Genomic DNA, 10,388 nt, shown 5'->3' on the forward strand with positions numbered 1-10,388 from the left:
AGGCCATTGGTCTGTTGACGTTGTCCTGACCTGGATAGCCCAGGTGAGCCTGATCTCATCAGATCTCAGAAGCTAAGCAGGGTCAGCCTTGGTTAGTAATTGGATGGGAGTCCTCCAACGAAAACCAGGGTTTCAGAGGCGGGCAATGGCAACCACCTCTGTTAGTCTCTGGCCATGGAAACCCCACCAGGGATCGCCATAAGTCGGCTCTGACTTGAGGGCATGCTCCACCACCACTATTGAGGTTAGTATTGTCTATTCTGTCTGGTAACAGTTCTCCAGAGGTCTTTATAGGATTGACAACCTCCAAATGGGCCCTGGAGATCTCCTGGAATTTCAATTGATCTCCAGACTACACGGATCAGTTCCCCTGGAGAAAATGGCTGCTTTAGAAGAGGACTCTATGGCATTATGCCCCACTGAGGTCCCTCTCCTCCCCAAACCTCCCCTTTCCCAGACTCTACCGTCAAATCTCCAGGAATTTCCCTGCCCAGGGATTTCCCAGCTCCCAGCTACTGGATCTTTTTAATAGAAAGTGCCTAGACAGAATCAAACTTTATTACGTATCTGTTATCTGATGAATCCCAGACTATTATTGCTCAGGTAGCCCAATTTTGTGCTGCTTGCTACACAACCAGAAAAGATCACATAAATGCTTTCACGTTTGCTAATGGATGAGGTTCCAAGTCTCTCCTTTAGGTATCTTAACACTTTTATATGTATTACCTACTCTTTTATGAGTACATAGCTTATTGTATAATTTTTAGCTAGTTTTTATCTTTTGTAATCATCTATTCCAGGGGTCATTTTGTAGAAAAAGAGCTGGAGGAACTTATTAACATACCTCATTAGCATATGCCACACCCCCTTGCCAGCACCAGAAGTGTGTCATTATCATAACTGATTTGCATAAGCCACACCCCCTGACATTGCCTATCCTGGCTGTTTTGGACCCAATCCTGGCCATTTAGGGCTGAAATTGGGCCCCAAATGGCAAAAAGGGGCTGAAAATGGCCGTAAAGGGGCCCAAAATGGTTAGGATTGGGCCGCTGTTGAGTGGGAGAGTGATCCACCACCTGTCAGAGGCCCAATATGGGCCATTTCAGCCCCAATCCAGGCTGAAACAGGCCCCAAATGGCCGAGAGTCAGGTGGGTGGGGCCACCTGACATGCGACCTCTTTGGGGAACTGCCAGAACTGCGTTCCTGCACGTTCCCCCTCAAAATGAGCCCTGATATATTTAATCTATTTTATACTCTTTTGACTTTTAGAGGGATGTTATACTGGCACAGTGCCGTAATAATAAACATTACATTACATTCATAGAAGGTGCCAAGGTTTGAAACAGAGACTTTTCTGCATGGATGGGTGCTCTCTGACAGAGCCACAACACACACACCCCACCACCACAGTTTCAATGCTGCCGCTGGTTCTGGTTCCTGTGTGAGTACTCGCAGCAAACAGAATGACACATTTGGCAGCAATGATATGACCGTGCATGCCAAACAACACAAGATTTGTAATTTGGTAGCATGCAGTAGATGCATGGGGCCTAGTATGGATTGCGGGGCACGGGGCTAGAGAAGGGGGTGGTAATTTTTCTGTGCTGATTCTGCAATTGCGGATGCCCTGCTCCATGCAGGCTGCTTTTAGTCTAGCAGAGGGAAAGTGTTTAGATAATGCAAATGCATTGCCACTGTATATATGCCATGTGAAGTCCCTCACCCCTGCCCTACAGAAGCATACACTTTGGTAGGCTATTCCAGAGGGGCAGCCATGTAATTGCAAAATAAAACAAGAGTCCAGAGGCTCCTTAACGCATGTTGTAGTGTTTAGAGTGTCAGAATCTGACGGACCCAGGTTTGAATCCCCACTCTGCCATGGAGTGTCCTGGGGCCAGTCACACTCTCACAGCCCGCTTCCTCACAGGGTTGTTGTGAGGATAAAACAGAGGCGAGGAGAACAATGTAACATGAATTGGGTACTCCCCGTTGGAGAGAAAGGAAAGGTGTGTATAAATAAATAAATAAACAAAATTTATTCATCAGATGTATTGGAGAGTCCATCCATTACGTCGGTGTTTGTATATTCACAACAATGAATGGGGTAAGTGGGGGTGGGTGGGAGATGTTACAAAAAAAGTCTGGTTTAAGAGCTCCAACTAACAGACTAATCAGTTCACTCAGAGTGAAATCAGATAGACAGGGTTGCCAATCCCCCGGTGGGGATGGGATTTCTTGTTCCCACCCTCCATCCCCCGCCACCACTCAACTGGCTGGTGGGGCAGAAAAGTGAGGAAATAGGCCTCCAGAGCACACTGACAGGCCTGCGTGATGATGTCACTTCCTGGAAGTTACGGCATCGCACAGGCCTGGGAGCACATGTGCAAAGAACAAAAAAAAAAGGTGAGTGCTGAGTCCCTCCTCCCATCAGGAGGGTAAGGGGATCTGGCAACCCTAGTTAGATTAACAGTATCTCTACACCTTACTAAGTACCTAGGGATGCTCAAGTGTGCCTCATTTCACGTGTCCCCCCTCCAACTTTCCATGCACTCGCTCGCATAATCACACTTCAATTTACTCCGTGTGAATACATTCAGGCATTTGATATCAGTTCCTCTTCAACTGCTAAAAGTATCCCAGTTTCCTCCACATCCATTCATTGAAAAGCAAATCTTGACACTTTCTCATACCTTAAAGAAATACAAATTGGCAAGTCAAAGGAGCCTACAGTACTTGTTCTCGCAGCAGAAACAGAGCTGAATTGGTGTTTTGCCCTCCGGAATCACTTGCAGATGGAATCATACAAAGGGTGCTCCCGTGAAAGTGAATTGAGGAGTGCACATACAATCCTGCATTTGAGCGTACCTAGGTACTTAGTAACGTGTAGAGAGACTCTAATACTGCTTTTGGGCTACCACCATTTGTAAGTTTGCTTTTTTCTGTTCAACCAGCATATCGTTTTTCTCTCCCCCATCCCCAGTGTACATCTTGTTACAAAGGATATCATCAATGCCCCACTCCTTCACCCCAAAGAAAAGTGCTTCGGGACCTCCCTGTGTGCAATTTCTCAGCAAGGGCGGCTTCAAAGGCCCGATTACTGTTTGTCCTCCAGGGGTTAAGATTTCAGTGATTACAAACTACTCTCTCAGCTAATCTTCTCTTTATCTTTAGCCACACACAGAGGGAGAGACCTGGAGGTCAATCATTTACTCATAGTAACTCATTTACAGGCCTACATTAGGGGCTTTCTTCCCTGGCTCGGGCCCAGGCTGTCTTGTGGGGAGTGAATAATTCCCTTTTAATATGCGGCAGTTCTATACCATGATGGGTCCTGATCTAATCCCACAACAGATGACGAATGACAGTGGGATTGCCCCATTATCTATCTATCTATCTATCTATCTATCTATCTATCTATCTATCTATCTATCTATCTATCTATCTATCTATCTATCTATCTATCTATCTATCTATCTATCTATCTATCTATCTATCTATCTATCTATCTATCTATCTATCCCCACTACTTGAAGCCAGCTGGGTGACTTTGGGTGAGTCACACCTTCTAGGAGCTCTCTCAGCCCCACCCACCTCATAGGGTGATTGTTGTGGGGATAATAACATACTTTGTAAACCTCTCTGAGTGGGTGATGTCATCCTGAAGGGCGGTATATAAACTGAATGTTATTATTATTATATCTATCATGGCACTGAGACCCAAGGTAGATACAGTGCAAGTGAAATACAATATAATCAACAGCTAGAACAATCCTCTGAGCAAGATATAATAACACACAGTTAGGACATCAGTTTCTTGCAGCCAAAGGAAAAGTCCTGGGGCACTTGAAAGATGAATGCTTTTATTGTAGCATAAAGGGCCAATAAAGTTCTCATGCCCCCCTACAGTTGCCAGGCTGCAGCTGGGAACTTCCAAGAGAAACTGGAGGGGGGGGGGCTGGTGCTCCAGCATTGCACTGTCACACTGACATCTCTTCCAATAAAAACCAGAAGTGACATCATTAGACACTCTAGAATTTGCTACGGCTCTATGGTTTTTGAAAATTCTAGAGCATCCACTATGTCACTTCTGGTCTTTACCCGAAGCAATGTCAGGCATGCTACCAGCATGTACTTGATTTTCACACACACGCTATTTTCTTCCCTTAGTGCCTATGGTGCAGGCAGGCAAAGCACCCAGCAAAAAAAAAAGTGTAGTGGGAAAAATGGTTTTATCTCAGAAACTAAGCAGGGTTGGCCTTGGTTAGTATGGGAGACCTCCAACAAAGACAAGGGCTGCAGAGGCTTCCTACCAGTCTGCATCTGATAGAGGCGTCCTGCCTTTAGAAGTTTTGTCACAGGCTGAAGTTTAACAGGTACAGTTTTTTCTAATATAGCCTGCCGAATTTGTGCTGCTTGTTGCACTCTTAAAGGCACCAGCTTCCTTTAAAGTGGTAGTGCCGTTGTGTGATAAGAGCCAACACAGAGTAGTGGTTGGACTAGGTTCTGGGCGACCTGGGTCTGAATTGAGAAGTTCACCAGGTGATCTGGGACCAATCTCACTCTACTCCCCTAGCCTAGGATAGGCTAGGATAACAATATAAGATAACAATATAGGAAACACAGAAACGTGTATGGGCTGAGCTTCTTGCAGGAACTTTTTAAAAAACTACATAGATGCAAAGATGATTCCAAGAGAGCTTCAGCTCCTTAATAATGAAGAGGAAAAACTTTTCTCCTGGATATACATTTCACAGTATTGAAAGTCCCTTGCTGAGGTTGCCGTAAGTCAGTTGTGACTTGATGGCACATACATCCGTCCGTAATGTTATTTACCTCCAGGCCATGAAAAGATTCAACTGCCCATTCCCACATATTAAACTTCCATTAAAAGGACATTTTCCCCCAGGCCTGGGACAACCTTCTAGGCTTGCAAGGAGGGAGAAGGTATCAATCCATATTTAAATGTAATGCAGAAAATGGACTCGGCCTTAATAGCGCAAGGGAGGCACAGGCCAACCTGCCTTACAGCCCCGTTGCTGAGCATAATGAAAAAATTACAGCTCAAAGGAATAAAACAAAAAAGATCATGGGGCCAACGCATCCGAGTGATGTGAGAAAACTCATTCCTTTGTGTGTCTGTATTTATTTAGAAAACATGGAAGATGCTCTTCCACCGAAGAAGCCCACAATGTGGCATAAACAAAAGTTTACAAAGCAGATCAAACAATATATCAAGTCTCAACAACCGAAAGTACAGACTCTGTTTTGGGAGATAGTTTCAGTCAGGTTAGTCTGCAGCAGAAGGGCAAGATTTGAATCCAGCAGCACCAAGGTATAACCTTTTGAGTGTCAATGTCATAGTATCTTTCAAGTCTCGAAAGCTTATCCCCGGGATATCTTGATGGTCTTTAAGGTGCTACAGGACTTGGATCTTGTTTAAGGAGAATTCCTTAATATCTTCAATGCTCCCATTGAACATGTCTTCTCCCCAGTCACCAGCTGCTTGGTCATGAGTGGCAAGGAGACCCAGAGAGGCGTGTTCGAAATATGGATTAAGGCAAAGAGCACCTCAGAAAATTGCTCAGAAAGACAAAATGTGACATTTCACCGACTGTAGACACAGGAGCCGTTTCCACACTACTCACCTTCTTCCAGAACGCTGCGGAACGTCACGAAAAAAATGTGGAAGATAGCGTCTTCTCGTGCGAGTTTTGAGCGATGTTGCACAAAACTCTCGCGAGATGACACTGGCCGATTCCAGATGACTAATCTTAAGGCGCTTCATGCCGCCCTCTTCCGGATCGCGACGGGGAAAATGCGAAATATCGCGTTTCCTCGCGTGAGTTTTGCGCGACGGCGTGCAAAACTCGCGCGAGGAAACGCAATATTTCGCATTTTCCCCGTCGCGATCCGGAAGAGGGCGGCATGAAGCGCCTTAAGGTTAGTCATCTGGAATCGGCCACTATCTTCCGCATTTTTTCGCAACGTTCCACAGCGTTCCGGAAGAAGGTGAGTAGTGTGGAAACGGCCAGGATTTCACTGCAGAGTGGTAGATGGGTTAGTCTGTTGTAGCAAAATAGAACCAAAGTCTAGCGGCACCTTCAAGACTAACTCCATTTATTTCCGTATGAGTTTTCGTGAGCCGGATCTTGCTTCTTCTGATATGTGGAAAAGGAAATCGCTTTGGGAATGAAGACCGGAGCTCTGAGTCATGCAAATTCATATGGAAATAAATATGGCTAATCTTGAAGACGTACTGGACTTTTATTTTACAGAATTTAATACAAAGCTCCAGCATCAGTAAAGGGAGAATACCTCACACACACATTCCCTTCTTCATGGCTGCAACCCAGGCTGCCCCCTGCTCCCTTTATGCAAACAAACCCTCTGTGTGAATTTGAAGGCTGTCACTGGCCCCACCCTCAAATTCCATTGCAATATTCTACTTGGAAAATATTGTACGGTGGGATGAGCAGAGAGTGAGGCTGGTAGATCTTTCCAAGTTCAGAACAGGCCAGCCTCCCTAGCTTTGTATAGGATGCCTTTTGTGCACAAAACTATGAAACTTCGCAAGGATATTCTAAGAATTTGCTTGAGAATGCTTCCCCCCAACCACACAGCATCCTTCAAATTTGTTCTACCTAGAGCTGGAACAAATATTCTTAAGCCTACCAACATTTCCTGTTTTGCCTCACAGATTTCGAATGCAAAATTGCCCAGTTGGACCGGCATTGGAAATAGGAAATTTTATGTCAACATCCAAAATGTGGGTTGGGACTCAACAGATCCATTCCCCTATCAGACGCAAGTGGTTCTTCCAGTAGAAGAAAGCACTTCCATTATGGGGAATGGATCCACAGGTTCAAACCTTATTAATGCTCTAGATTTGTTAGCATCTCTTGATAGTGTTGGCAGGGTTCAAATGTGAACTTTCTTAGGTGCTAAACACTCTGGTCAACTATTAAATGCTGTCAAACTGAATTCCATTTCATGTCAGCTATCAAAAACTATCTAATTCCAGAGAATGTCAAACACAGGTATCAAATATTCAGTGAATGTATGTAGGTTTGGAGAATATTTGATATCAACGGTCAAGAATCTTTGGGAACAAATTAATTGCGGCTCGCTTCCTCTGCCTCCCAAAAGAACCAATGATAAAGACGATTGCAGGATTTAGAGCAACCGTCATTTGTCACCGAAACACTCAAAAGGAAGCATCCTTCTCAAAGCGAGCATTCCTTAGGGCAAATTCATGTATTCATGTTTTTTTTTTAAAAAAACCCATTAAAGTTACATGTTGCATTTGTAGGCAGGACAAATTGTAGTTTTTGGCCGGCAGTATGTTTTTCAAGACTCAGTTTAAGATTCAGGTTCTAGGTTTGGAGAGTCTTAGCAAACAGCATCTCCCATACAAAATCTCTCTTTTTCCATATTTTAAGATTTGATGGCACAAGAGACTGGAGAAATGCTAAAACAATGAGTATTAAACTGGGGTTTGAAAATGTATGGTGTTTGGTAAAATGATCCAGGCTAACTGAATTTGTATGCATGAGAGATGGAAGGCAGAGAAACCCCTTCTTTTTCAAACATCGGCTTTTTAAAAAGATTTTTGGCATCAGACACTCGGCTTGGTAACTGATTTCCGTAATTGCTCATCTTTGATGTGATGTGTGTGGTTCATATGTTACAATGTAAAAATGAATAAAAAGTGTGTTGGGAAGGGTGATGATGAGACCATTATCAGCTCCACCATTCACAGAGGCATTCTCAAGGAGCAGGGCCTTTTTAGTTGATGCTCCAATGGAATGCAATGGAGCTTAGCTCTTTGCTTGTCCTCTTATAGAGACCTGACTACACTTCAGCCCCACTAGGTTTTCACTGCCCTGACCTTGATGGCTCAGGTGAGCCTGTTCTCTTCACATCTCAGAAACTAAGCAGGGTCGGTCTTGGTTAGTAATTGGATGGGAGACCTCCAGTGAAGACCAGAGTTGCAGCAGAGGCAGGCAATGGCAAACTACCTCTGATAATTCTTTCCATGAAAACCCCACCAGGGGTCACCATAAACCAGCTGTTACCTGAGGGCACCACACACACACAGGTTTTCAGTAGCTCTTAAAACATTTCGATACTTTCAACAGTGCCATCCTAAACAGAGTTACACCGTTCTAAACCTACTGAATTCAATAAATGTAGATGGTGTTTAGATTGGATTTAGGATTGTACTGGAAGTCACCCATTATGCAATTTATGCTAGGGTTTACTGAGATGCTGAATTGCAAAGGGGACGCAACGATATAAATGAAAAGCATGTCCCTTTTATTTAGAATGAACCCATTTTAATTCAAGTGGGGAACGGTTCTCAAGCAAATCCTTTTAGCTTGGATTTGCTTGCAAAAATGGAAATTTCCCCACCTTCTCATTTCTGGACAGTTTGGGAGGCTACAGTTGGAAAATGTACAGGTCTTGACTTTGACAATAATTCCCCAACAAGCCAACATGTCAAGAACAAAACTTTGAAAAATAGTTTTCAAAAGCATGAGTGTTTGAAAACTATTTTTGCTGAATTTCTCATGTGTGCAAAATTTTCCTTTCGCTTGGGCCATTTTCAGACATTACGCTCACACATACTAGGAGGCCAGTGGCCACGTTGTCGGAAAGAGACAACGCACAGATTTTCAACTTTGGTATTTGCAAAACTTGAACATTCAAGGTTTGGGACAGAGCATACAGCAGCTGGGCCCTCAACTGAAAACTGTGTCGCCCCATTCAAACAACGTGGCAACTAAACATTTCAGAAGGGCCAGGCTACTGTGTGCTCCCAGTGTGTACCCAATTCGGTAGACTCATGTTATGCACAATTGTAATGTCGAAAGAGGCCTTTACACTCAAAGCATGCACACAGTATATTGCCCTCCCTGCTGAAAAATCCCTTCGGGCAAGCAGGCGTGAGCTTTGAAAATTCATGTTTACAGATGACAGAACTATATATACCATACAGATTGAGGCAGACAAACAGCCAACACTTCCACGTGAAGGTATACGTGTCCATCTCATGCCAAAAAAGAACTGCTGTCAAATGCACAACTGTTTTTGGGTCCTTCTCTGTGCAAGTTGCTTGCCTGTCTTTTAACAACCATTGTTGCTTCTTAACATTTATGATGAACTCTCGTCCCCTGCAATTCAGCCAGAAATTATATACCACCAGTAGCTGGTAGATTTAAAAAAAGGTACAAACCTTTATTAGTAACTTCCCAGGCCACTTCGAAGAGCAATAAATCCTCCACCGGGAGGTCCTCGTCTTCCCACTGAGGCAGTCCATTGAGAGAGGTGACGGACATGGAGCGTACCAGGGGCATTTGGGGTGGTTTTGCTTGTTCTACACACCACTCAGTCTTGCGATCTTTGTTTTTTAAAAGTTGCTCTTTTTCGCTGTTGCTCTGCGCTCGAAAAGTCTGCCAGAAAAACTGAGAGGTTCTGAGCAGAAGCAAGAAAAAAAACTTGCCCCGAGCGCTTGACAGCTAATGGATTTAAAGAACTGTCTGGCCACCAGTCTTTAAATTAGCTCAGCAAAATCCTATAGGCTTGCAAGGAGAGGCGGCTGCTTCTGGCAGGGAGTGAAATTCCAAGCTAGTTGCCTGCTGAGGGGGGGGGGGACAGGCCCAGAATCAGCTGCAAAATCCCTGTCAGACCTGTCTCCCACAGTGCTTGAAAGCCCCCAGGCTCAGGAATAAGTGAAACTGCCCTGGATTGCCTTAAGCCAAGCCCCAGGGGGAGGTCCCAACTCTTGATGCCATTTGGCTTAAGCCCTTCCCTTTTCCCTTTCCATGAAGCTTGTGTCATAATCACAGATTATTTCCACAGGGTTTGCATTCTGCACTTTGAAGGAATGGGGTGGCACTGTATGAATTTTGCAAATTCGACTATTTATTTTGCATAAAGTATTCTGTTCCTAATAGTCATTGGAGTGGCTGTGCTCAGCACTGAAGTTCTTATTTGCTGACCAATGGAAATTCTGCTCAGTCCCTTACCTGGTTCCTGACCTATCACCTGGCAAATTCATGAGGACTAGAATCTGAGGTGCCCAATTCTAGTGGGGTCTGGAGATCTCCTGGAATAACAACTGATCTCCGGATGGCAGAGATTTAATTCCCCTAAAGAAAATGGCCGCTTTGGCAGGTAGATGCTATGGCATTATACTCTACTGAAGTCCCTCCCCTCCCCAAGCCACTCCAGGGATTTCCCAACTCAGAGATGGCAACCGGAACTATAATGAGTTCTGAAAATGAAATCCAAATCTCAGGATGCTTTAGCACTTGTTATTGACAGTTGGAAATCACGTGGTTCCAAATTTGACAGCAGATTGTCTGAATGTCTCTGCACATAGAAA

The 10,388-nt window shown here is 44.3% G+C and overlaps 1 protein-coding gene across 1 annotated transcript in view; it reads right to left on the reverse strand.

Annotated features, from left to right (window-relative positions):
- Nucleotides 1-9,711, reverse strand: part of GYS2 (glycogen synthase 2) — a 63,050-nt gene extending 53,339 nt beyond the window's left edge. The window contains 1 exon segment of the mRNA XM_054988683.1: nucleotides 9,237-9,711. Coding sequence (XP_054844658.1) covers nucleotides 9,237-9,357 — 121 coding nt within the window. The 5' untranslated portion in view covers nucleotides 9,358-9,711.
- Between the last annotated feature and the right edge of the window lie 677 nt (nucleotides 9,712-10,388).

The sequence above is a fragment of the Eublepharis macularius genome, chromosome 9, assembly GCF_028583425.1.
Source record: "Eublepharis macularius isolate TG4126 chromosome 9, MPM_Emac_v1.0, whole genome shotgun sequence".
In the NCBI taxonomy this organism is placed as follows: domain Eukaryota; kingdom Metazoa; phylum Chordata; class Lepidosauria; order Squamata; family Eublepharidae; genus Eublepharis; species Eublepharis macularius.